Source organism: Styela clava, chromosome 2 (assembly GCF_964204865.1).
Source record: "Styela clava chromosome 2, kaStyClav1.hap1.2, whole genome shotgun sequence".
Classification (NCBI taxonomy): Eukaryota; Metazoa; Chordata; class Ascidiacea; order Stolidobranchia; family Styelidae; genus Styela; species Styela clava.
The window spans coordinates 31,187,796-31,215,721 of record NC_135251.1 but is presented as its reverse complement, the minus strand read 5'-3'; the positions used below and the strand labels follow the sequence as shown (position 1 = coordinate 31,215,721).

Genomic DNA, 27,926 nt, shown 5'->3' with positions numbered 1-27,926 from the left:
ACCGCCGCGCCATTACCTCATTTTCGCGTTTTTGAACTCTATTCGTTAGTTTTCTGATGTGTTTCAGAAACTCAAATATAAATCAGATAATTCAATGGTCCCTCTGTCTTCCTAGAAGTTTTGATTTAATTGCAGTAATAAAAATTAGTAAAGAAATAGCTGTGATAGACTAGGCTAAAATTCTTTACCGGTACTTTAAAAAAACAAATTGTTGTATGCGATGAATCATAATGATCGTTTGAAACAAGTAACCCATTTTACAGGCGCCAACTCGCAAAAGCACTCTTAAAATAGAAAATATTTCAATGGTAAAGTATAGGAAGTATTTTCCCGGGTCAAAGGTCGGGGAAAGGTCCATGGTGCAAATGCGAGAATCACAGCTATCAAGATTTTCCATTCTCGAGATTATAATATTCGCTGTAGCGACTTGCATAAAATCAAAATCGATGGTCGGGCGGCGGCCACGCTTCGGCTCAGTCAAAGTGACTATAATATGTTAGGGCTCAGTTCCTAGATTTCTTATTTCTGTATTCGGGTATTTATCGGTCTATCGGCCATATTACTGTATTAAGTGAAAGGCCCCAAAACAGTGCAATACGATGCCGGTAGGCTACTAGTTTTTTTTAGTATAGAGAGCCCGTTGATGTTTAGATTATGAGTCTGAGTAATGTAGTCTATAAAAATGACGAACTAGCTACAGGTACCGGTACAGCGTTACGGTACGCGTACGGTACGGTAGGTATCGGTAAGCAATGGCGTGGGTTACAGGATTATGAATGCAGAAAATGGGGCTGGCTTTATAATTTCAGAATTTATTAGGATAGAATTTACATCCGGTACCGTATTTAACTTACATCCAATTCGCCGTAAGGATAGGATAGGATTTACATATTTATCCCGGGGGAGAGGAAAGCCGATAAGACGGCTTATCCATATGGCGAACCACGGCCTCTCGTCCGGTTACCATTCCAAGTCGGGTATGGGATTAGTTTTTACTGTATTGTTTGTTTTTCGGAAGCATGGACTTGGTGGTGGAGGAAGCCGTAACCGACCAGCGGTTACGTGAACCACCCAACGACGGCGAGGAGTCCAGCAATCCTCTCGCACATAACCATCCCTGCATGGGATTCGAACCTGCGAACCCACGCAGAGTGATTAGAGGTGCGGTGGCGAGCGTATTCCTAACGCTTAGCCCGTTGAGCCACACCGCCGCTCCGCCGCGTAAATTTGGAATACCGTAGCCTATAATTATCGCCACCTGCTAATTTTCACCACACTTCTTCAAGATCGCCCTGCTGCAGTCGCACTTTCAGATAGCGCTGTATATGAGTTGTTTTCGGATTGCGACGTAATAAGTCAGTACGGCACACTATACAAATCGGGTGACATTGACCTGTTTCAGAGAAACCCATTTTACAGATGATCAGACACCCCTCCTTTGGGAGGCGTCTGGACATTGTTGTCCCTCAATATCGGTAATAATGCAGTATAATGGAGTTGCGCAAAATACTACAAAAAAGCGCGATCTAGTAGCGTCATCATTGAATTCCTAGGGAAAAAATAATCCGATTTACCGAAGGAAAAAAAATTTTACTGTAGCGTTCGAGAGTTTTTAGCAAAAAACGCCAATTTTGGTCATGTGACGGCCACGATTAATTTAGATTGTTATTGAGACAAGCATGGCGCGATATCTAGCATCAGACGTGGTTCCAGACACCCCTCGTTTGTGAGACACAAAGAGTGTTTGTTTTATTGAGCCAAATGGAGGGAAATTCTTGGAATTTGGATAGTGTGCTGTACAGTAGGTGATAACCATTAAACATATTCTGTCACCCGGTGGTGTAAAGACATTATAATAAAAACATGAATTTTTGTAAAATGTAAAAATCAACTGATAGCACGCTCGGCCAACTTTTTGGAAGGGCGGTAATCATTAATTACTAATAGCGCGCGGTGTTTATTTCTTTTAGTTTTTGTCAGTCCAGCAGTCAGTGTTAGATCGAGGTTGAATCAAGTTTGACATGGGAAGTGTTTGTAAATATCGTGCTGCTGTTAATTCTCGCATCCACAGGGTGGCGGGGTGGCGATAATACGATAAGAAAATTATGGCTCGCCAAAAGGGGGAACCGAAAAACTCGAAGCATCAATGCTCAAATATATGAGCATGTTGTAACTTCGGATGAAATTCAGAAATTTTCAATTGTTTATATCTAGACTAAATTGCGTTATATTGTGCTTCTGGCTGTTTCTATAGTGAGTCCTTCTATATCTAAATCTGTTATCATATTCAATTGCGCAGTTTAAAATTTATTTTTTGAATAAAAAAATCATGTTTTAGCATAAAATTGACACTCCGTTTGATGTCAGGATGTAGTCTAATTCCTGAATTCTCCTGTTCTTGGTTCGTTTATCTGTTTACTGGTTTATATCATTTTCTCGTCAATCAAATTATTTCTATGTTGAATAATACAATACAATTTATATCGGCATTCTGAAAACACAAAAACTCGAACACAAAACACATAACAGAAATGCCCAGAAATGCCAACCAAAACTCATAATTCTGTAATTGCAGAATTGGCCCCTTTTTCCAGTTTCTGTGATCTGATCACTACCCACTAAACACAGAAACATCTAACTTCTGAACTTTGGATGGTGAATTCCCTGTTTGTGTCACTGCAATTTAGGGAGGTGTAGCTAGTCTGCAGACGATTTCATTCAGACTGCTATAAAACAAAATCCAATATTTCTAACTTGTTAATTTTTTCACAGTAGGTGCATTGACATTTATTCTACACGCTAAACCTTGAATTAACCTCCTACGGCCACTGGACCAGGGGTTAAAGCTATACAAACCACCAAAGTACGACACACGGAAGACGTATTTGCGACCGAACGACCAGTGTGCAACCACGGATTTCAAGCCTTGAACATCATTCTGCTGCGTGGAGACTAGAGCATGCACAGCCATGCATGAAAAAGTTGGGCTTCTAATGGCATTTCTGTCCGTCATATATTTTAGGAACGCGGTTATTTCGAACAAAACTCGTCAAATTATAAAAAAGCACCGCATCACAGCAATCAAACGAACAAAAACAAGGTAGTTGCAAATTGATCGACAAGGTATTATCGACGTATTGGAAATGCGCACCCCCCTATCCCCCCTCCTTTATATGTAGAAACGTGAAACTTTAAAGATGGCTAAAAGAAACGCATCTCTACCCAACTGCCAAGTTTCATCTTTTTATCTCTTATATTTGTATGGATTTTCAAGCTATTTTAAAGGGACAATGGATAGATGGCGACATGAAAAAATGGTCCGTTTTTTTTCTTCGGTCGGGATTTCGGTCGTAACTTTTTTGTTTGAGGTCCCATTTCAGTGTAATTTTGCAGAGCTACGAGGAATAAGTGGACGATACCGCGTGAGAAATATCGCCGCGGTTCGTAAATTTTTTCGGCATTCATTTAATTGATGATATTGATGGCCGCAAATAGGTCGTGGCCGCAAAGTGGCTGAGCCACCCTATAACTTCAGAACTTAGCTGTATACCGAAAAATGCGTGCATAAAGACAGGAAAGTTGAATGCTAGATGCACCATCGCACATTCAGACATTTCGCCCTCTCGATATTCCTTTAAGCTCGTGGCTTTCCTGTATTTCAGGGCTTGGTATTTATTGTGTTGTCTGGTTGTGATTTTATGTATATGTAAAATGGACCGCACTTGTATAATTGCTGGAAGAGATGATGGTCTTGCAAGTTCTCAATGCGAATTCAACAAAAAATGCAGAAGAATATCAATAAAGAATATGCCACTCGGAATCAACAATCAGGTATGCTTTGTGACTAACTATGATAGTTTTTTTGACATTGTGGAGCGAAGGTATAAATTGTTTTTTTGATCTTAGTTGCCTATTTCTGTGGTAAAACGTATACAGGTTGGTGTGTGTGAAGTTTAGATAGTAACTGTTCTTGTATGATAGTTTAAACATTTGTTATAATTTTACTACTACTACTTTTACATATTATGTAAAAGTAGTAGTAGTAAAATTATAGCTTGAATACCAACTTATTAACATATTTTCAATAGGTCGTAATCCCCCAATAATACTACATTACATCGACTGATTCAATTCCCCATCCCACCTGATTTAACTCAGGCCTCACATATATTACTTTCAGATTTTTCATGACTACCCTATAAATACTGTGCAGATCTTCTACACGAATGTAGCATTGGTTTTGTTTTGTCAATTTTCATCTAATTATTCTTCTTGACTTCTTAATTTTTGTATTATAACTATATCCCATTTTACTAAATTTCTCTGGTACCAATTTGCAAGACTTGTATATTATCATTTTATTTTCAGGATATCTCGGATTTGTTGAAGCCATATCATTATCAACAAATACATATAGACAAAATGAACCTGTCTTGTGAGTTGTTTCTAATATTACTTTGTTAATTTAATGTGGAATTACTATTTCGTGGGTCAGCGATTTTTGACGGTTTGAAGCAGAGGTTTCCAAACCACGGCCTGTGGGCCAAATCCGGCCCCTGTAGCGATTTAAATGGCCAACGATTTAGAATGGCTGGTCGAGCTCAGGTGAAATTGTGTTGAACAGATTTTGTTTGCGTTCTAGTGTGTTATGCGATTATCACAGTTTAGGCATTTGTTTATTGTATCAATTAAATTAAAGCCGTCCCTTATTTATACGCACCAGTATTAAGATTACATAGGGCAATAGTTTAGTTATCAACCATGTAAGAAAGCTTGGAGATACCAAAACACAAACGAAAACTAGACATTTTTTGGCAACAGTGGTGAATCTACTGAACCCCAGCAGTTGCGTAGCCAGGGGGTGGTTTTGCGGGTCGAACCCTAGTTTGAGAATCACTGACTTAGACTGCTGTTTGGTTCTTTTTCATTCAAACCAAACCTACTCTCTGCATTGTGCTCAACCTCATCTGGATCGCTATGGTTAACAGGATTTTCTAATTCAAATCTTCCATGAGATGCTATGTTCTTCTCATTTGAAACTTCAGGTCTTAAATCTTTATGGTCAGTATCGGTTTCTTGAAATGTAAAAAAAATAAAAATCATTTTTCTGTACTATGGATAGCAATTTTTCGTAGCTCAAAATGCTTTTTAGACCCACAAGACTAATAAAAACATATGTATTCTAGCGTTCGATTGAACCCGCTAGCTGTTTCGATCTAACTTGGCGAATAAAAATTTCAGCCCCCCCCCCCATTTAAAAATTTCTGGCTACGCCGCTAAACCGTCACGCACTTTCTGGCGCTACACTAATCCGGCCTGCGAACATCCCTCCGCTAGCAGCCAATAAAGTCTGGGAACCCCTGGTTCAAAGGTTTTAGATTTTGAATGATAAAATTATATTGAATCAACTCATTTAGGTGTCATTTATTTACAATCAAAAATTAGCAGTTTTCCATGTTGTGGTGTATCCTATTAGTGTATATAGGCGTGGAAGGAAAATAAGATTCATTTGCCATGAAAATATGTGTGACATGGACTCACTATAACAGATTGCAGTAAAAATTGTTAAGTTTATATTTTGTGTTCCTTATCTTAATAATAGGTCGTCACTTTTTTTAATTAAGGTAAAGCTGTTTTGTTGGATGGTGAATCTGCATGTCGCTGTATGGAAGACCTTCATTTGAAATCATTTCGTGGTTCGCAGTTGATTGTTTCATTGGCGTCCTGTGACTTCATGCTATGTGTAACACAACTTCCTGCACTCTACACCAGAGAACAGTTTCTTACCCTCATCACACCGTTTGGGACACCAGAAAGATGTTTTCTCGTTCATAGGTTACTTTCAGTAAATTTTTTGTTAATTATTATATTTGTACAGTTTCCCAATATTGAATATAATAAAAGTTAAAAGCAATTTCAAATCAATTTACCTATCCCGTTTTGAATTTCCATAGTACTGCCATATTATAGTTGCTGTAATATACTCCTCTATTGGGCCGAATGAGAATTTATATGATGCAAGGAACCAGTTATGGCTAATCAGATTAATTATTTTTTGTTTAAAGTCAACTTGAATGTGCGACTCTCATTTTATATCTAATCCAGCTATATCTAATCTATATCCAAAATTTTGTTTGTCTGTTTTAGTGAAGTAAATGGCCTGAGCAAAGGATATGGATGTGTTGAGTTCACAAGTAAAGAGTCATCAATTAAAGCAAAAAATCATCTTAATGGAAAATCTATTGGCCAACAAACTTTACAAGTATGAATTATTCTACTTTTGATCTGTGTGTGACATAATCTTTACTATTTTTATTGCATAGATATTGTTAAATCATTTACTTCAATTTCTTGTTAGTCATGTGTTGAAAGGGCCAATACCGAATTGTTTCATATACATTCGAATACCGAAAAATAATCTAACACAAACATTATGATGGGTGGAAGACTCTTTCAAAAATTTTCTTGAAATGGCCTTAGGACCTGATATCTGGAAACATAATGAACTTAAATTTTCAGAAATTAGAGAATGTATCGCTATCAAATCAATAAGTGATATCATTTAAAAATCAAGTGCTCTAAATAGAAAGTTACATTTTATGTTTTGAGTAGAGGGAAGGTGTTCCCCAAATGAGAGCTGAGCAATAATTTCTGTCAAATGACTCACTGTAAGTCAGTGCCTACTTTGACAATAAAACTTTGAATTTGAAATGTTTGCTTGTAATGTAAAGAATGTCATGCAAGATTTGGTTGATACGTTGTCGTTATTAATGAAATATGACATCACTAGATGAGCATTTATCAGTAGAAAAACCAATATTGCTCTAAATTGTCAGTAGTCACAAGATTGTGATATTTACACATCTTAGAAAGCAAAGGATTCAGTACTCACATGATTGTGATAACAGTGGCAAATTTCAAATAAGTTTCTGCTACTTGCAGTCTAGGAATATTTCCAAAGTGTCATTCCTATCTGTTTCTGGCTAAAATTATACTTTTATAAAATTTATCAGCAAAAAAGTTAGAGAAGTTCGGATGGGCGACTTGCAATACCATTAATAATTCAACATTGGGCCTTAGGCCCCGTCTCCACTTTGCCTATCATTCCCTGCTGTAAGGGGATTGTATTCAAATTTTAATCTGACTCTATCAGTTTCTTCGTCTGAGAATGAAAAAACATTAATCTTAGTGAGTTCACTATCACTTTCTGTGCTGCATTCTAAGAAAGCACTTTGCATATCCACTAACTTTCATCTCTTTTTCATGTTCTAAATCAGGGGTCGGCAACCTTTTGGCACTCGCGGGCCAAAATTGAAGGCTGCAATTACTGGCGGGCCGGACATATTTTGGCGATGACGCACCACCTGAACTCAAAGCTGGTACACATACTATGTTGAAGGTTGTGCGCCACGTTTGTACACATACTTCAGGAGCAGCCATATTTTTTTAAGAAAGTTATAAACCGAATGGGTTGTTTAATAATCACATTTTTACACAGATCAGAAATTGAAATTTTAGATTGTAAATAGCGAGCTCTGTGACGACTCGTGAACTCAAGTCGCCGTACAGGCAAACAAATTAGAAAGGATATTTAATGTGACACTTGTTGTTGCATTACGCTTGATAGCTTTTCGACGTCAGGTGACACACTGGATGAAGCCAATATCAGAACATTTTCTAAATGGGCATCACTAATACTAGTTCTCCGCCTGTTCTTTGTAATGTTCATTTTGGAAAATAATTGTTCGCACGCATATGTGCTTCCAAACATCGATGTGAATTTTTTCGCATGGTTTATCAAATTCGGATAGATATTTCCCTCGAGAAGATACTTTTTATAAAAATCAACCAGTGACACATCTCTCGAATAAAAAATGGATTTAATTTCCTCATTGCATTGCATCTCAAGAAGCTCCATTTGAATATTTTCTGCAACTGTTTCTACGTTGACATCAAACGGAGTACTAAACAGCCTGAATTCGTTTTCAAGAGAACGAAAGTCAGCAAAGCGGGAGGAAAAATCGCTTCGTAACTCCCGTATTACAGAAACAAACTCAAAGTTGCTTGTGGGGTTTCTTTCTTTAAGTGTGTTAAAGTGAGCGTAATTTGCTTTTTCCAGTTGGCTCTCCCAGAGGCATAACTTCCTTTCGAATGCGAGTATATGTCTCCACATCTGATGTACGAGCTGATTTTTCCCTTGGAGCTGCAAATTCAGTTTGTTTAGATGGGACGTTAAATCAACTAGAAATGCCAGTTCAGAGAGCCATTTTGGATCGCGAAATTCAGGAAAATTCTTATTTTTGCTTTCAAGGAATGACGCTATTTCATTCCTCAGTATATACACTCTCTCTAGCATTGTACCCCGACTAAGCCAGCGAACGTCGCAGAAGTAAAGTAAATCGCCGTATTCGTTTTCTGCATCTGAAAGCAACTGACGAAACTGGCGATGGTTCAAGCCTTGAGATAACACAATGTTGACAGCTTTCATTACTGTATCCATAACACCCTTCAAACTCAAAGCTTTGGCGCACAGGGCTTCTTGGTGAATCAGACAGTGTATTTTGACGATGTCGTTGTCAATTCCGAGGTCACTTATGTGTTTTTGAAGTAGAGCTGAGACGCCTCGATTCTTACCTGTCATTGCCGGGGCTCCATCGGTGGTTATTGATACCATCTTTGATAGATCAAGGTCCATGTCTCCAATGCATAGCAGCAATGCGCTCAGAATGTCAGCACCTGTTGTAGTTCCCTTCATGGGAACTAGTTGGACAAACTCCTCAACAACGTCAAAAGCTTCACTTACTCCACGCACGAAAACTGAAAGCTGAGCGGTGTCTGCCGCATCTGTACTCTCGTCAATTGCAATTGAGAAGAATTGTAAGTTATTGATGATATCCCTTTGACAACGCTTCACATCCCTTGACATTTCTTCTATTCGCCGAGTCACGGTTCTAGCAGAAAGGCTGATATTTGAGAATAACTTTTCCTTATCAGGACATACAATACCAACGACGGTCATCAAGCATTCTTTCACAAATTCACCATCTACAAAGGGCTTCATGTGTTCTGCAATTAATTTAGCCACCTCGTAACTAGCAACAATATTTTGTTCGGTTTCGTTGTGTTGTTTGTGGAAGAAAGAACTTTGCTTTTCTAAACTGTCTTTTAACTGTTTAATCTTGTCCTTCCTCCTTTGGCTATCTAGTTCTGAAAATTTGGGATGCTTTGTCACATAGTGGCGTCTAATGTTACATTCCCTATTGACAGCTATAGATGCGTAGCATATCAAGCAGGTAGGTTTGCCCAAGTGTTCTACAAAGAAATACTTTGTCGTCCACGTGCTATTGAACCCTCTTCCCTCAGCATCAACTTTCCTGCGCTTTGTTGCCATTCGCCTGATTATAATTATATTGCTGGCTCAATAAACCTGTTCACTAAATTACTAGGTTATATTAAAATTTAGTCCACTTCACAATAAATTCTGTTACATAAACAAAACAGCTATGCTCAAATATCCTCTTCTAAGCGAGATATTTTATCACCAATTCCCCGAGAATCATATGAGGCAACTTACTGGTATCAGGATATTGTCACAGCTTTTCCAGGTCCTGTGACAATGATCTATTCTTCATAATTCAGTTTTAATGTGAATTGAAATACCAAGTGATCTGAGTCACCTCTATATTTCCAGATCAAGTACCACAGCCTACCATTACCCATAAAATCATTTCCATAAATCATCTGCGTTTACTTACCAGTCCGGTTACGGTACAAGGACTGTCATGCTTTTCCAGACCCCGTGGCGATTACACATTCATTTTATTAAATTTTAACATGAATTTGAAATGCTAACTGATCCGAGTCATTTCTGTATCACCAGTTCAGGCCCCACAGTCTAACGTTCCCCATAATACTTTCGCCCACCTTCGCTAATCACGAGATACACCGACGTTCGCTGAGCACGAAATCGGCAGATAACGAGATACACCGACGTTCGCTGAGCACGAAATCGGCAGATACGCGTTCGCGGAAACGCCACAAGGCGGCAAATTTTGGAGACGAGTCGTAGCACACAAAAAACGAATCCCATAGAGCTCACAGAAATAATTGAAATGAATAAAATACCGTTTAATTAATGAAGACCACATAATAACAAAACGATCCATAGCTCCGTGTCTAATAATCTGCTCCTCGAGGGTAGATTATTAAATTAAATGGTGAAAATTCACCTTTTTGCAAAATTCACAAATTCGTCGTTTTGTCTCTAAATTTTGGTGAAGCGTCGCGGGCCGGATTGCGTTACTCCGCGGGCCGGATCCGGGCCGTAGGTTGCCGACCCCTGTTCTAAATCCTTACTGTTAGTGTTTTTTGGGTGCTACCTAGACTGCTGTTTGGTTCTTCTTCATTCAAACCAAGCCTACTCTCTGCATTGTGCTCAACCTCATCTGGATCCTTATGGTTGACAGGATTTGATATGTTCTTCTCATCTAAAACTCCAGATTTTAAATCTTTATGGTCAATTTCACACACTGTATTATCATAAAAAAACATTTTACTCTAGCTTTGTTTAAAAACCTAAAGTATCAACTCGGACACCACATTCAACTACAAATTATGATACAGTATGTAGCATCTTTCAACTTTTGAATTTGAAATATCCTTTGTATGGCTTAATAAACTCAATTCAAATATATTTATTGTGTCAATCTGTGTAACAAAATATGGTAATGTGTGTTTAATCGAAAAAACTGATTTTCCCTTCTAATATTAATAAGATTCCACATCAATACCTATACCAGATTATTTTTATGGGGCCTTCCTGAAGGCCATACATTTTTTCTATTAATGTCCAAATTTTCTATATCATTAAGCAGTCTGTATTCAGTAGGCCTATTGTATTTTGTTTCTCAATAAATCAAGTAACCATCATGAAATCATGTTCCGTTTAAAAAAAGTGCATGCAATTACAAAGAATACATTTTTTGACACCCGAACAACAAAAATTAATCGCATTTTCTGGTCGATGAACTAGTTAACTTTTCTATTATTGGAGATGATATGACGACAAGGTTATGGCTATGTTATGTGGTAATCCCCTGGCTTGCAACTACAACTGTTATTGTTTTCATCTAGAGCCCTGTACTCTTCAATTTGGCCAAAATAGTTGAATAGTGTAAAAAAAAACATAGAACCTTCCGGAAGGGCCGTGCCCATACTTGCGATTTTTGAAAAATATATAAAATTCGTAGGTAACAAAAAGTTCTCCTTTTTTTTTATTTGAGCAGACCAACAAAAACTATGTTTGTGCAATAGTTGTTCAGTGTGCGTAAATTACATTTAATGAACTATTCAAAGCTGAAAAGTTGAAAAGTTTTCTACCATTTGTACTGTGAAAATTTATTACAAAAATGACCTAAAACAGGACCTTCCGGAAGGCCTTTTTCAAGTCGAATTGTCATCAATGTTATATTTGTAGTTTTATTTATGATTTCTTTCATTTTTGTCAGGTTCACTGGCTTGACACCATCCCTCAAACATACTCTGGTCTACATTCATCATGTTTACTGGTAGAAAATTTACCAAATTCTTTAAAAGAATCGAACAAGTTAAGGGAGTTGTTTTCTCATGAAAACATTAGGCCCAAATTTTGTCAGGCAAGTCATTATTTATGATTTGAGCAATATTTTTTGCTATTTTGATTGAAATTAATAATAACAATGCAATAATGAATCACAGATGGCCTGCATTATCGATATATCTTGTATAGCTGAATATAATCAAATTTTTCAACATTAATGTGCTTGTTGGATTTTTATGCCTACGGTAAATAATTTGTTGTGCCGATTCATCTCCCAGCCATATTGTTGTTATATAAATAAATCGTACAATGAATCACATATCACCTCTTGATTTTCAGACATCAAACTGTTCCGAGAGAGATTTTCTGATAGTAGAATATCTCACACCTGCGCATGCGGAAGTCTTGTGGATGAAAATGAACAATCATAAAATAGGTTCATTTATTTGTTTTGCTTGGAACCTGGCTCATAAGAAAATATTACCAGTAGGCCTATGTTGCCTTTACCAAAAAATTGGCTTTGATTGGCTGTGGGGTGATATGTCACCCTCTCATACTATGTTTTTTTTTACTTGGACTTCTTAGATGTTATAACAATGCTCTGTGGCTCATTAAAACAATCAACCTTGTCATACGTATGTGAAGAGTATGTGCTTTGCTAAATACATTAATTCTAAATTTAAAGTCTAGTGATTACTACGATAATAGGCGTTTTTGAATTTTGCTGACATATATCATACTAACTAACAAAACAATTTATTCACTGTATTGCTTAGTTTGAGCTAAAAACTAGATTTGCAAAAATTCTTCTGATTTATTAAGTGTCGAGCTAAAATCTGTTGCATACATTCTTTACTGAGGTGACACTTTGTAGATTTCATATTTTAAAAGGACAAACTAATGTTTTCTTATTCTCTTGTTTGATACTCTGTTCTGTCTCTGAAAAAAATGCAGACTTATACAGAAACGCTACTTATAAATCATTATTTTTATGAATGTAACACAGGTTCAAGCATACTTTGTGTGTCATTCTGCGTTCCTGGACCTTGTGGACTTGTTGTACTAAATTCATTGAAGGCTTCCAGAGATTTAAAAAGAAACAATCCATCTGGAGGTCTGCTGCCTACTCCTGTGCAAAAACTTGATGTTTCGTCACATCAACACAAAGCAGCAAGTATGAATAACATTTTATCATGCCGAATTCAAACTTTTTACTTGAACATGTTGCATGTGCATTCAAAACAACAGTCACTGTGAAGTTTTTTATCTTTGTACATCGTACGTACACAATTTCTCTCCACTTTCCGATATTCTCTCATTCATTGGTCTATATCAGAGATGGGTCAAAAATTATACTTTTATTGAAAAAAGAAGACCGTACGTAGGTAGGGGTGGGCAAAATCGAATATTTTTTTTAAATCGTATAATTCGAATATTTTTAACGAATACCATATAGTCGAATAACGAATATTTTTTTCGTCGACTGATACTCTCTTTTGAAATACATTGAAAAATCGTCAACAAAGCGTTTTTGACTGGTTATTTTCGCCCTAATCGCTCGCTGATTGTTTTGTCACCACAATCGTTTTGACGGCAATATCCTGAAGTTGGTAATGTAAATTCCCGTCCATTCTCTTTTTTTTTGCAAGAATTTATTTGGGTTGGCGGACGTCGAGGTTTTATATTTTGGGCATACCCATGCGTTCACGTCGGCGACATTTGATATAGGAATTATTAAGAATTGATATCGAAACCCAAATTAATTCACTCCAGTAATCGAAACGATACGATGGGCGCAAAAAGAATGCAAATCACACCACAGCGCAAAAATAAAGATTTCTTAAATTTGTCGCTTTTGTCTGTTAGCGAGTGCTGTAGGTGAATTATTGCGCGATTCACGATCGATTTTGAGAAGCGCGAGTTTCATGTCCGAGCAAAGTGGCACAGGTCACGTGGTACCGGATATTCGAATCGTAAAATGCTAGAATAAATAATATTTTATTCGCTATTCGTTATTCGAATATTTTGCCCAGCCCTAACCGTAGGTCATAGATATTTGATTAAAGTTTGCATCAATGAGAATCCTGCTGTTTCATCTTTTCCACAGGTCTTATAATCAATCCTTGGTTGGTATCATGTAGTTTCGGATTTGCATGCATACTGAAAAACGTTTATAATGCTACAGTAAATTTTTTTATTTCACCTCGAGATAAATATATTTTTAATTGGCTTTCAACCGCAGTCATTAAATCACCAGTCCAAGGTTTCTCAAACTGTGTGCTGAGGAGCTTTTTGGAATTTATGAAAAAAAGTTATTTGCATTACGCATAGGCAATGGGAGTTTGAGAGACACTGCACTAGTCACTACTGTTCTGTACCATTGTTATTTCCGATTTCTGTGGTCATTACAATTTTAGTCGATAAAATTTTGTTTTCCAAACAGTATTTTAGGCATTAATAAATAAACTGCAAAATAACATCTAGTTCTCGTATACCCTCAAAGCTTTCAAAGTTTTGGTGGGTCACTAAGATGGGTCACTTTTTAGACCCAGCGGGTCGAGGTAGTTCGCCATCCCTGATCTATATGATGTGTATATGTTTGAAATTCTTCAAATTCTAGTCAGTTCCAGAGTCACCCCATATCCACCTCAAAGGAAGGCTTTCTATTATGAACCTAGTAGCTTCCTATTGAATTGCTGACCTCCATCTTCTTTTAAAGCACAAGTATACAATATGTGATGAAAAATCAAAATTGGAATAACTTGTATGACTTTCATGAGGCTAATTTCCTAAAATCACTGCTTTTTTTTTGTCAGCGTGAAATTGTCATTCAGTCACTTCTTTATATTTGTATTTATCTCCTTCAAACATATGTATGCCTTATGCCACGAGGACGTCAATAATTAGTTTTTGATGTCGCAAGAAACCCTGTATCCAATTGGAAAAACGCATTAGCCAAGGGAGCAGTAAATTAGCAAAATTTCATGTGCTTATGGCACACATTATGCTGGAAATTCGTAATGCCACAAAAATACGAATGAATATATTCGTGCAGTAGGCCTATACCGTACATTTTTATGTCTGCATATTGCTGTGGTGGTGGAGTAGTGAATGCCTATTTTTGAACCCTATATTTTAAAGTGCGGCTGCACCCCTGCCATGTTTCATCTGTTTTTATATAACTTTATTTGTCTTAAAATAGGTATATTGTTTGTTTTTATGTTTCAGTCAATACAAAAGTCCCTACAACGCTTCAGTCAGCATTAAATGGGAATTTAGTTCACGCTGCTGCAAATCACAATGATCCAGAGGTGAGATTCATGTTGACAGTTAACGCTGATAATATCTTAATTATGGTATGTAGGCATAGTCTATGCTTAATAATGGCAAGCAATAGGTAAATTGTGAACAGCAAAAGAGATGGATGCATATTCTTGATTTTGAAACAAATTTAATAATCCTGGTACTGGAAAGCAGTTATGTGTTGATATTTATGTTTCTGTTCAGCACACTAATAATTCGCTATTAAGAATTGCAACTTAGAAAGCAGAGAAAGAAGGGTTACGTTGGCTATGAGAAAAGGTTTTACAAACCACCTAGAATTCAGTGCGTATGAATACCTTCTTCACTATCTTCACTACTTCACTATCGTTATATCATTCGTTTTGTTGAAATTACATACAATAATATCTACATTCATTTTATTACAAAAATTTCATTTTGTTCTCTCTCACTGTATGTCGCGACTATTTTCTGAAGGAAACTGATTTGTGCTATACTGCCATAGTGCCATTCTTCATATTAGTATTATATAGCCATGTGCTGTGGAAATCTGGGATTTTGAGAATGCCAATATTCATTATGGGGCTTCTTACATTCACGAGAGTGCTATTGTATTTTATTCATTTCCTGTTTAAAATAGACGTGGCTAAATAGCAACATCTGACAAAGGGCTAAACGAGCAAGACCCAAATCAGGGGAGCTTTGCTCTCAGCCATCCGCAATTTTTAAATCTTCAAAGCAAGGGTGTCTGACTGCCCTAGCACTGTTTTAATTCCAGTGTACTCTAGTCCAGGGTTTCCCAAACTGGGGTCCGCGACGACAATGCGGGGGGTCCGCAGCGATATTAGGAGTCTGAAATATATATATATTTCACTGTCACATAGACGTTTGTAAACAAAATAGAGACGATCCTTGCTTTTAGCGTCTGTGAGGAAGACCTCCGTCACAGAGCTACACAGAGCGTTATTGAGTTATCACCAGTCGAAAACTTGTGCGACTTTGCCAAGGTCATTTGAGCCCCGTTGCGGCAAGAAAGAAGCGTGAAACCAAGTTAATTGTGTTAGCAAATTCAAGAATACTCAATTAAATTAGTTCCCTGTGTTGAATTAGTACTGACAGTCCGGGCATCAAGGTACAAATAGATCATAATTTTATCGCATTGCCCTAATAAACCTACTAATATTTAACGTTAGTATGTATGGATTCAGACTTTCATGAGATTTATATCGGCCAAGCATAATTATGTAAAACTGTAATCGTTGTCATAGAGTCGGGCACATGATTTTTCTTGTCACAAATTGATTCTTCACATTAATGTCATTTGTGTTGTTGTGTTCTAAATCCAGATGAAACATTATCCATCCTCGTTGGTTAGGCACATAAATTGATACGCATTGGATGGGGGTCCGTAAAAAATAGGATTCACAAACAGGGGTTCGCAGCCGAAAAAGTTTGGGAAACACTGCTCTAGTCACCTAGTTGGCTCATTGCACCAGAGTGGCCGATTACATCGTGTTTCAGATATTGGCAGCCTGACCATGACCAGCATATGTGGAGGACAGTGTGTTAACTATGAGTAAGCAGTTCCTAAATTTTTTTTGTGCGGCGTCAAATTATCACGGGAAAAAACTCACGGCGCACTCACATGAAAAAAATGCTGCTTTCAATAAGTAATTGTGATTGTTAGTTGATGTGTTTTTCCCTATATGCCTTTTACAGTTCGTAAACGGGAAGGCCTTAGGAATAAAGGAAAAATGTTAACTGTTCTTCTTCACCCCGGCCTGATTTTCCTTTGAATTGCTAAAAAAATCACTCATGTGCGCTAAACTCTGCTCAGCAGATAAATAAACTACAGCTCATAAAATTGCAGAAAGTAGAGTCTATCTCCATTGTTACATAGAAATAGAGGCAGACACTGCGTAACAAAGTTAACAACCTAGGAAGGTAAAATGAATTTATTGATTCATATACACATTTAAAATAAGAAAGTAAAGAAACAATAAAACTTTTATAATAAATACAATATTTAAGCATATTTTAGTTATGTTTAACATAATTCTGTTACTTGTCATGGCGCACGCAAAGAAAAAAAAAATCCGAACAGGGCTTTCATTTTACTTCCTCTTTTGGGAAGTTGTTTGAGTATACCCGACAGTTTCGATTTTGAAGTAAATGAAAACCCAATGCAACCCAAGTAAATGAATAATGACATACAGAAACAAGTAAACAATATATGAAATTTATTTTAAAAAAGTATTAAGAAAGTTAAAATTATTATTAAGAAAGTATTATTTAAAAAAGTTATTGAAAGCAGACAATATTATCATAAAATTCCGGAAAAAAAAACAATGTTGGCTACTGAGATAATGAATTAAACACTTCAAGTTATTTGTATTGAGGAAAAATTCTGTATCACAGAATTACATAATTATAACGAGGGTGTCCGAAAAGCCCAGTCATAATGAGTGGAATTTTAATTTAATCAATCAACTTTAGCGAATTGTTGTTCTGCAAACAGACAAGGTGCAAAATATTTTTTGTACAGTGATATATATGCTCACGAATATTCTCGATATTAATATCATACCATCGCATATCAGATGCAAAGAGAAATAGTTGCATGTGATTTTTGCAACATAGAAGTCAGTGTGCACTTTCCAGTATTCATAATTGCTTAAAATTATTGGTTTATAGGTATGTATTCAAGTTGAAGATGAATGTATATTTTCACACTTCTCTCTTTTTTATTATTGAAATAGAGTTTTTGGCTGTGGCTCGAGTTACTGCTACAAACTTTTGTCTTAATAAGATTTGTTTTTTTGAAAATACATCACTCTGTTTCTGTGTGTACTGTGTATGATATCTAAATTAAGATAGCCTATTCAAAAAGAATGTTTGGAAACATTTTTTGTTTATTTGCTCTTATTTTGTTGATTAGGTGCAAAGACTACTTAAAGCGTTGCATGTTCGGCTCCTCAATGCTCCTAACCCAGTTTGTCTTCAACAGACAACAATGATTCGAAATTGTGCTGTTACAAATGATGCCACTATGCAACCTGGAATGGTTTCCAGGCAAATAGTTCAACCTCCACAACCTTTTCATGGCGAACCACAACCTCAGTTTAATCAAGGTAAAATTTAATATGCTGCATTTTATAGCTTATTTTCCACATATATTTATCCGAAATGACGGAAGCTTGGTATAGAAGAAAACTGGATATACTATTTGTCTGTACTACACAACAGACAGTCAAATGTTAATGTGACATGCCAAGTAGGGCTGGGCATGTCAAATTGAATGCTTAGTTATTCAAAACTGATCAGTTAGTTTTTCAAATTGTCGCCATCTTGTTTTTGTCAGTGATTTACCATCATTATTCTTGTTTTTCTACACTTGCCCGACAAAAATTTTTAAATTTTACATATTCATTTTCAGACTTTGGTCCTATGTTTCCCATAAATTATAAGCATTGAGTTAGTTTCGGTCATTCATGATACATTCTTGCATAAACTTGCATAAAAAAGTTGTGTTAGATGTATTGGTCAAGTAATTACAATTTTCTTCAACGAAAGGGTTTCAGTCGATTTTGAAATGTACCAAGGATGCCTGGCCCTGATGACAAGTTATAAGCATTATACTCAATATTGAGACTGCTAGCAGCTACATGTGGTCATGCGATGTAGTATTGTTTTTCTTATCAATGCTGGTACAACACATATTTCTGTAAATAATAACCAATTCATTAGATAACAGTTTTAAACATATTATAAAACATAATAATAAACACCTCACTTTCTGGGATGCAGCTTGTATTTCATCATTGCTGGAATCGTGCTACTGCTTAATTGTTATAGTACTTGCAGGATAAAATTTATCCAGAAGATTCATTGTTATGCATGTAATATTTCAGTAGGTATCAAAGCGCTTTTAAGTTAATATTGCTCAAAATAAATCATCAAATAGATTATTTTAATAGCAAATACTGTCAAATATTAAGGATTGTTGTCTTGGTGATTTACTCAGTGACCTGTATTTAATATTACTATATTGTTTAGGCTTCGAAGGAACAGCATGTCAAATTCCACCTTCTGGTCATCTGATGCCATTGCAAGGTCGTGGTCGAAGTGCTTCATATGATTCAGGAGTACAAGCAGCGACTGATGATGAAGTTTTTAGTTCTGGTAGTTCGAGTCAAGAGGTATGATGCTGTCAGCAATGAAAATCTTCCCTTATATTCATTGGTCTTAAAGTTGTTTGAAAAGACAAAATATTGAATACAAGATATGGGACTTTGATTGCCTACACTAATCGGGATGTAAATACTCTGACTGTCACTTTTTAATTTCTTTTTTCTCTCTTCTGAATAACTAGTTACTGCTTCATACTACCCAAAGGCTACTTGCTCATTGTCTTGTTTGGATGTAGCATCCAACAACAGTTTATGAAACTTTCAATTTCGTTTGTTTTCATATATCAGGATGTAGGACAGTTTTCAGATAATGTGGAACAGCATCCGAACAATTCAGCTAACAACATTCCATATTTTTTCAATGGTAAATGGATCAAACCTGACAACCGATTTAGGCCTGACCATCCTTCAGCATTTTGTCACCGGTTAGTAATTGTATTCTTTGTCTTTATTCAAATATGTTACAAATATAAATATTGATAGAATTATCCGATTGAACTTGCATGCGGATGCGGAGGTTGGTCCAAGGATTTAATTTATGAATAGGCCTACTAAAAATAATACTTGCATTTGTTACATTACATAAAAATTACATTTTATGACGACTCGAATATATTGAATGAAATGAAACATTGTCTGAACATAGTCTGGAGGTAGTAGTGTAGTGAAAGAGGAAATCAACACTCAGATTTTACATTGCATCGAATGTTAAAAACTACTCAAATACCAATCCCCCCGCATGCAAATAAGGTTGAGTTTCGGGCGCTAGGTATTTATGTTCCTGGCATCCATGACTTGTGTTGCAGAAATATAGGTGTCAAAATTCCCCTGAAATTCGACCTAATTGATAACATAAAGCCTTCACAATTTTTAGCTAGCCGGGGTTCATTTGTGTTTTCTTTTGCACGATGAGCCCAGATGCATGCGAACGTTTTACTATAGAAACATTTCCTCGTAGTTTAGCTGTAATTTTAGTCTGCAATATGTTCATTTCTAGATCTGGCAAAGTCGATATGAATCAACCAATCATTCCATACCATCAGCCTCCTGGTATTATTACATGTCAGAGAGAAGAGTTACAGGTGACAAGTTTGATTCTTTGTACTCAGGGGTGGACACTTTCCATAATTTTGGGGGGGGCAAACTTGGATCGCCTACCGAAAAACACCGCACCGTGTATCGTCACGTAACAATAACCTGTCATGTAATTCTCTAAGTATTATAATGTCATTTTGCTACTCATTATTGTTTCAATTCCTAGTTCTGCATAAAGCGCACTAACACCGTTTCGTAAAATAAGAAATGCAAAACAAGGTAACAAACTATTGTGCAAACTTTTTCCTATATTTTACCAAGAAATTATCATTTGACTAGTAGAATTGCCATTATCGCTGATTAAATAAATCATCATTTGAGCTCGAAATACCATTCAGGATTCACGCAATGACTTCGCAGGGTTTTTATTTATAATTTAATACGAAAATAAACAGGCACAAGTTCAGGCGCGCAGCCAGGATTTTCAAAAAAAAAGGTGTGGGGTGGGTGGGTGTCAAAGTCGGAAATTCCCATTGCCGCCTGTAAAATTAACGAAAGTGCATTAATATTTTTAATTTACATCTGGCTCTCGCTTTATTGCCTAATAATTGTTCCAATGACTGTATCTTAAACATAAAAAAATTTAGAATTTGTGTTCACACTTTTTACTCAGTTGGAAACCATACCGTGTCACTGAAGTTAAAAAAGTCAATTATTCATTCTTGAATTACTGCTTATACATACCCGACATCTTAACAAAGCCAGTCAACTTCCTATCGCACTAAAATAAATTGTACTCTTATCGACTTGAGATTTTCCTAACTAACATCTTTAAAATGATCTTCGCATATCTTAAAAATATGAATCAAATAATCTAATTATAATCAGGCAGTTTACCTCTCAGATTACGCTACGACGAGTTACGTTAAACACAATCAAATTAATATGATAAGACATTTCATATGCACATAATTGCCATTGAATGAATATTTTATGCAACAGGAAAATCATTATCCATGGGAAAAGTCTGCTATTTTAACAAGTGGCGGTAATCACGACAGCTGTTGCACAGGAATTTTCTATTCCAATTTTGAAACCCCCCCTTTAAAAATCCCAGCTGTGACCCTGTATGTATCTGTGAACACACCTAAAATGAGAATAATATTGAGAATAGTTTATACATTTGTCAGTTATTTAAATTGAAGTTGTCTTTACCATATATTCCAATTTTCAAGCATTATCAATAATTCAAAATTAAATAATTCTCGCAGAGAAGCGACAGCTCTGATTCAGCTTACGGTGGAAGCCAGGAAAGCACAAGTTCCGTTTCTGATGTATCAACTTCAAACATAAATGGTGAAATGCAACATTATTTGTTTTCAACTGCGATGCAAAGTGGGACTGCTTTTCAACATCTTCCATCCAACCATAGACAGGTACGTAATCAAGTCAATGCACTAGTTCGAGTAGCAATATGAATATTATATAGTGATTAGTGATATAATAGTAATTTCAAAAATGTTTTTTTCTCACTAATTTTGAGAACGGAAAAAGACGAATTTCACATAAAATTAATGTGACTGGTAAGCAAAGTTTCACCGGTAGCAGATAATTTGTGTCAATTCCTGGAAAATCTGCCTATGTTTAATATGAATTCTATTTTTGCTTACATCAAAATATGTCATTTCTGGTTCATGGTGCGGAAGTCCTACATTTCAGAAAACCTGTAACTGTTGCTACAAATATGCAGAATTTAGTGTGTACCAGATTAGGGTTAGGCCGTAATTTTATTCCGATTTTCCTCATTTTAATTCTATCATGAGTTTGGATTGACTTGTTAGCCAAGTGAATATGCCCCCTACTCATAGGTAGGTAGGCGAACAAAATTAATTACCTCCATATTGGTACACACACTTCTGGAGCGCCGAATATCAACTACACAGTGTCTAAAGAAATCTTCGCCCTTTGATTAAATTTGATTTCATTTCGTATTCATTCTACTTGTTTTATATCTTAGGATGGAATTTTAGGTGAACATCCTAGTCAAAAGATGCAAGCTAGTAAAGAATATTCAAAACATGTTGCTAATACTCTGCCTCTCTCTTCTCTTGCGACAAAGGCCAAATTAGTTCAAGAACATTCTATGATTTGCCGAAATCAAAGTAACAACCCCAACAAACAGGAAGGTTTGCAAAGTAACTTTTCACAATATACAAGACCACTTCCTCGACGTGCTGGCATTGGAGAACTTGGAAAATGCGACAAAATGGTCATGAATGGTATCCCACGTCCAGAGTTTTTGTTTTCCAGCTTGTCCCCTAAAGATGAAGTTCTTAATCCGAGGCATAAAGGTTAGCTTTAACTTTCAAGTATTACCAATGTGTTGTGCTTTTAGGTAACAGTCGTGCGCATTAAAAATTTGCAAATACAACCTTTGTCGGTGTAACCTTATGCACTAATGTACTTTGTTTTCGGCGCTCCGGAAGTATTGTGTGCCAAATGACGCCTGAACCCTAACCTGGTACACATACTATGTTCAGGCCTGAACCCTAACCTGGTACACATACTATGTTCAGGTTGTGCGCCATCTTGTTACACGTACTTCGAGAGCACCTTGTTTTCTAGTTCTAAACTGGAAGAATTCAGATGAGAGAGATTTAAAAGCTGCAATTATAATTTTATAAATGCAAGTCCATGTTTGCAAAACTATTATTACTCAAAATAATTCCTTTTCCGTAAGACTGTTCTTGTAGTTGTCCGTTCCAACTTTGAAAAAAAACTAATGAAAGTGTGTGTATTTGAGTTAACATTTCTATAAATGCTTTCAGTTCTATCAACGATGAATGGATCGAACCCTGCCTTCACTCAACATAGATCACGTCTTTCAACCACACCTGTGTCTGATATGTCCTCACCATGTTTCAACAGGAAGACTAGTTTTTCGAGTCTCATCGCAGATCTACATGACATTGGTGCTGATTCACCGACTCAGTTGCAGCTACTTGGAAGCAGTTTGATGGAAGGTTTACTAGGTGATAGTCCACGATCTACAGCAGACTCGTTGACTGAATCTGGTAATGGAAGTTCTGGGGCAGGCAGATTGCTTCGTGCTTTAAATCTATTTTCTCCAACAGAATGCTTGGTATGTTTTTTTTGATAGTTCAATCTATAATATATTACTTTTCAAAATTTAATTTATTATGAACGAGGTATTTTTTGCATTTCAACCATAGTAGTTTAAATTGTTACATTACACCTATTCAAATAGAGATGTAGCTGTGTTGGCAACATCGGCCATTTTGTTGATATTGTAATTGTGTTGACTAAAAATATTCAGACTGATATATTCAGCTCTTTGATCTCATCTAGAATGTTTTGACGTATTTGGATATTGGTAACTAAACTTATTTTTGCTGCAGAGGGACCAGGTATATGCGCATTTGCTGCCTCATTACATTCTTCACAGTTAGTTTAATGAGAGTAATTGTCCTAAATGAATGAACATATATGTATTTCACCGTTTATATTAGCCGGCCCACTATTAGTTTCCTAATCAAGCACGATGATTCATAGTGTCTCCGCTTAGCCGAATTTCTGCTGTAATTTAATTAATGGAAGTGCTTAGCATCTTTGCATACATACCAAGTTAATATGCAATGCATGATGCAATTTATTAAAGTATGCTATTAACTTTAAGACTATTAACAGCATTGATAAAATACAACTTTTCTAATTATTATTTGTATTCTCAGAACTCTCCTCACACCCCAAATATGGTCCGAAAGCGTGGTTGTGGAATGCTACCTTCACCAGAACCTAGTCCAGAAGCAGGAGCGTATGTTGGACAACACTCGCAAGGTCTTGGTGGTCATTATGCCAATCCTTTTCTCAGCAACCTAATTTTACACAAACGTAGGAGAAGTAATGAAACCTGAAAGTTTTGTAATTTTGTTAAATGTCATCCACAAATAACACTTCTGTTATCATTTGTTAGATTAGTGCAGTGTTGTTTACATGTGCACATTCACAAATTACAATTTTTTTTCATGCGTCTGAGCATACTTTTCAATCATTTTAGGTCTAGACCAAAAGTACTCAACCAATTACAATCATGCCTTATAAATTATATATTGCTTTTTTCTATGACCAATGTCAAAATATTTTGTAAAATATTGGTATAATGCATTAATGATAACGCTCAAATTGTATTTCTAACACCAATTGTATGACAATTGTTGTCATGTTTTATGAATATGTGAATCTATGACTGCTTTAAAATAATATGTTGTACTGCTACTTTGTCCTTGTCAGAGAATGGTCTTTGTGATCGTGTTGTGTCGTTCTTATTGTGTAATCTGCTTTTATAAAATTGTTTTTGCTGGCTATTATAGTTCGTTTCGCTCGGTGGCTGCTCAATTTTTTTCTATAATTCGCTTATTCCTTTTAATATTTCTTCTGAAAATTTTTTCTTTCAGAGTGTTCTAATTTTTCTGTCCTGATTATTGATGACTTGATTTACTTCTACACTTTATAGAAATTGATCTCTGTGTATATCTAGCCAAGCAGCATGATGAGATATGTAAATTACATTCGTACAGTTGAAACAGAATTTTTCCGGAGCTTTACTGGTAATGCTTGGCTAAATATAACCTGACAATCATATTTCAATCTAACTCATTTTTTCTGTTTTCACTTTTCTTTCGCTTTGTTCTTTATATTTTAAACTGAACTTCTTTCATCATTTCATGATTCAAATTGAACTTTTATACACTTTATTGTCCACTACATAATTGAATTTATGGATGATGCTTCGAGTGAAAGCCAGATTTGGATTTGACTGTTCGTTTTTTTAGTCAACTTGGTGGAAAATATCGATTTGTGGTGGTGTGAAAATGTCCCAACAGATCATGGTCTTTCACTCAATTTAGCTTAATCATGTGTGAAGGTTGAATGACCCTTCAAGTCCGTCAGAAAATGGCAACTGTCGGGTGTGATACATAAAATAATAGGTTCTCCCTGCCACAATTATTTGCTGACACTTTTTAACTTTTAGCAATATTAAATATGTATTGTTATTTTATCGTGCAGCAATTATAAATTTGATGAGATTTTTGAAGGTCATGACTGTGTATATGTAGATTTGGGCGAAGTAGTTTTGAATTAATTTAGGGTAAAAGACAGATGTCGTTCTATGTGAAATATTTTGGTACTTCGCGCAGTATATTGGCATTATTGAGTTGAGTGGGTGCAAAGCCGATTGATATTTTATGCTTATGCGCCAAATTCAAATGAAAGGCAACGATATTTTTTTTTAGTCGAGGTGTTAAGCTTGTTTTGTAATTCTCGGCATCTAAACGAACTTGAACTTGATTGGCTGACATATAGGAAAGAGATGACCCCTTTTTACATAATTAGTCCCTTAACTTCAATGTTTCGTTGAAGGCGGTCATGATTGAGGGTCGTTAACCCAACAATATTATAGGTATTTTGATCCTAGCAGCCCTGTTTTTGTGTTGTGACCAAGTCTTTCGCCAGTACCGGTAATAATTATTATGTCGTCAAAGCAGTTTGATAATAAAATGTTATGATTGCTTGATTTGGCGCAATAATACAAGTATTGACGAACAGGTGTTCCAAAACATGATAATTTGTGAACCAATTGCATAAATGACGTGTCATTAGAATCAATGCTAACAGTTTAAGTACCTGAATCAATTGCACCGTAAATTGCTTTGAAACCTATTAGGTATGCAAAGTTGCGCCTCAAGGCTTTTATTAAACAAATTATTGTAGTTCCTGCATGCGTTTTGTTGCGCACAGGCGCAAGGAATCGCGGTGTTTGATCTGCGTAATCTAAATAATTGTAGTTGTAAATAGTATATTTGGTAATTTTATCACTTGTTTTACCGCATACATTCAATTCAGCATGTGTTTTTCCACCTATGTCTCATAAATTTCATCCATAGGTTAATTTATCCACATGCATTTCCTGTTTTTGCAAATAATTTTCAATTATTTTCCGTTCATGCAGGCGCATAAGAAATATTTTTATTTCTGTGAAGTAAATTGATATTTTGCGACTGGCTCAAATAAGTTGAGAACCACTAGCACAGTGTTTCCCAAACTTTTTTCTGCCAGCGCCCCCTTGAACGACCTTTTAACTAGCAAACGCCCCCCTGACAAAAAAGTCAAATCAAATTTATGCTCCATTTATCATTAGTATAATATGAAGGTTGAGCCTAGTGAAATACCATCAGCTTGATAATAAATGGCTTCATTCCAGTCAAAAACAGTCTTGAGTCTCGTCTGACGCTGTCGAGGGAATCTCTCTTGATATTTAAAAGTGCGGTCACTGCACTAAATACACGCTTTACCAAGAATGAGCTGGCAAGAGCAATAAAAAAAACTTTTGACCCGATCTCACACGTGAGGATATTTCAATTTGATTCTGTTGCCAAAAAATGGAATACTGAAAGACTGAACATGGGTTTGAAAGTATAAAACTAATGGTAGTGGTGCATTTTCGCTTCTGGAAATTCAGGGTTATCTAGAACAGTGCTCCGCAACCTTTTTTAACTCGCGGCACACTTATAAAACTTGCCAAATTTGACGGCACACCACAACAAACGAAAAATACAAGGTGTAACTTTGTTTTATGTTCATATAACAATGAGAGATTTGTGGTTGTTTTAATGAGCACAATCGCTCTATATTAGGATCATTACGTGACGCGCAATCAATTTTGCAACACGATAACTATTTTGGAGACTGTAAAAGACGACTTCACGGAGCACTCTTGCTTCTTATTTTGACTTAACAACCGCTGGAAATAATTTCTATTCTTGCGTGCATGAACGGCAAGTTTCGTATTTAAGTGGCGCATAAGTTTACTCGGAAACATTGCTTCATTTGAAAGTTGCTCCCCCCCAAATAACCCAGACTGGTTTTGGAGCATCTCCGTTACCACAGCAAGAAAATCCATATTTGACATAATCTTCCCTGTATTTCCTTTTGACAAGTTTTTGTTTTTTTTCAACGTGGCTTGTGCTAGGTACAATATGTTGCTCAGTATCGGCTTTTCTTTTTAAAAATTTATCCATTTTGCTAAACTTCAACGTTTCTTGACTTTAATCAAAGACCACTGGGCACTGATTCTGCAAACTCACACTTTATTTATATTCGATTACTACGCGTGCTATGTTTTAGCCTCGACAATAGGCTTTACAATATACATCAGTGGTTCTCAAACTTTTTTAGTCCCAGAGCCGCATTTCAAACCTCAAAGGTATGAAGAGCCGCACACAAACAACGCAAGATAAAATAGCAACAAACCCTAAGCGCGTAATTAAAATACTAAGTCATCGTAACAACAACACACGTAACAACTAGGGCTGGGCAAAATTTTCCAATAATAAAATATTCGAATGGCATTTTACGATTCGAATATCCGGTACCACGTGACCTGCGCCACTCTGCTTGGACACCGAACTCGAGCGTCTCCAACTCAATCGTGAATTGTGCGAGATTTCCCAACGGCGCTCGCTATCAGAAAAAAAAGGAAAATTTGAAAAGTCGTCTTTGCGTTATGGTGTTATATGCTCATTTTTACACTTAACGTATCCTTTCAATTCATCATTTTGCAAAAAAAAAACGTACCGACCGTTCCGTAAATTTAGAAACGTCAAACCAGATTAGGTACTTAAAATAAATTTCCCAGATTTAAACTCGGCATGCTTGGTGACATGTCATTAGCCATTTCTTGCATTACCGAACATAAAGTTGCTTAAAATTAAATGTTAAAATGACTTTTCGGCGTTTCATTGTGAAAAAGGCGATTTTAG

General features: G+C 36.2%; 1 protein-coding gene across 2 annotated transcripts; it reads left to right on the top strand.

Moving 5' to 3' along the window:
• The first annotated feature begins 2,792 nt into the window (after window positions 1-2,792).
• LOC120336933 (uncharacterized) lies at window positions 2,793-25,201 on the top strand. 2 transcript variants are annotated; one of them, XM_039404729.2, is made up of 17 exons: window positions 2,793-3,100; window positions 3,663-3,831; window positions 4,369-4,435; window positions 5,625-5,835; window positions 6,148-6,262; window positions 11,508-11,654; window positions 11,918-12,014; window positions 12,585-12,752; window positions 14,807-14,889; window positions 17,799-17,991; window positions 18,917-19,059; window positions 19,339-19,475; window positions 20,048-20,132; window positions 21,357-21,521; window positions 22,205-22,436; window positions 22,914-23,227; window positions 23,838-25,201. In XM_039404729.2, the coding sequence occupies exons 1-17, from the start codon at window positions 2,970-2,972 to the stop codon at window positions 24,018-24,020; spliced, it is 2,640 nt and encodes an 879-aa protein (XP_039260663.2). In that variant the 5' UTR covers window positions 2,793-2,969; the 3' UTR covers window positions 24,021-25,201. The 2 variants fall into 2 exon arrangements, with proteins under 2 accessions (XP_039260663.2, XP_039260662.2); XM_039404728.2 differs by having other exon boundaries at window positions 2,796-3,100; window positions 22,103-22,436.
• Window positions 25,202-27,926: the final 2,725 nt, after the last annotated feature.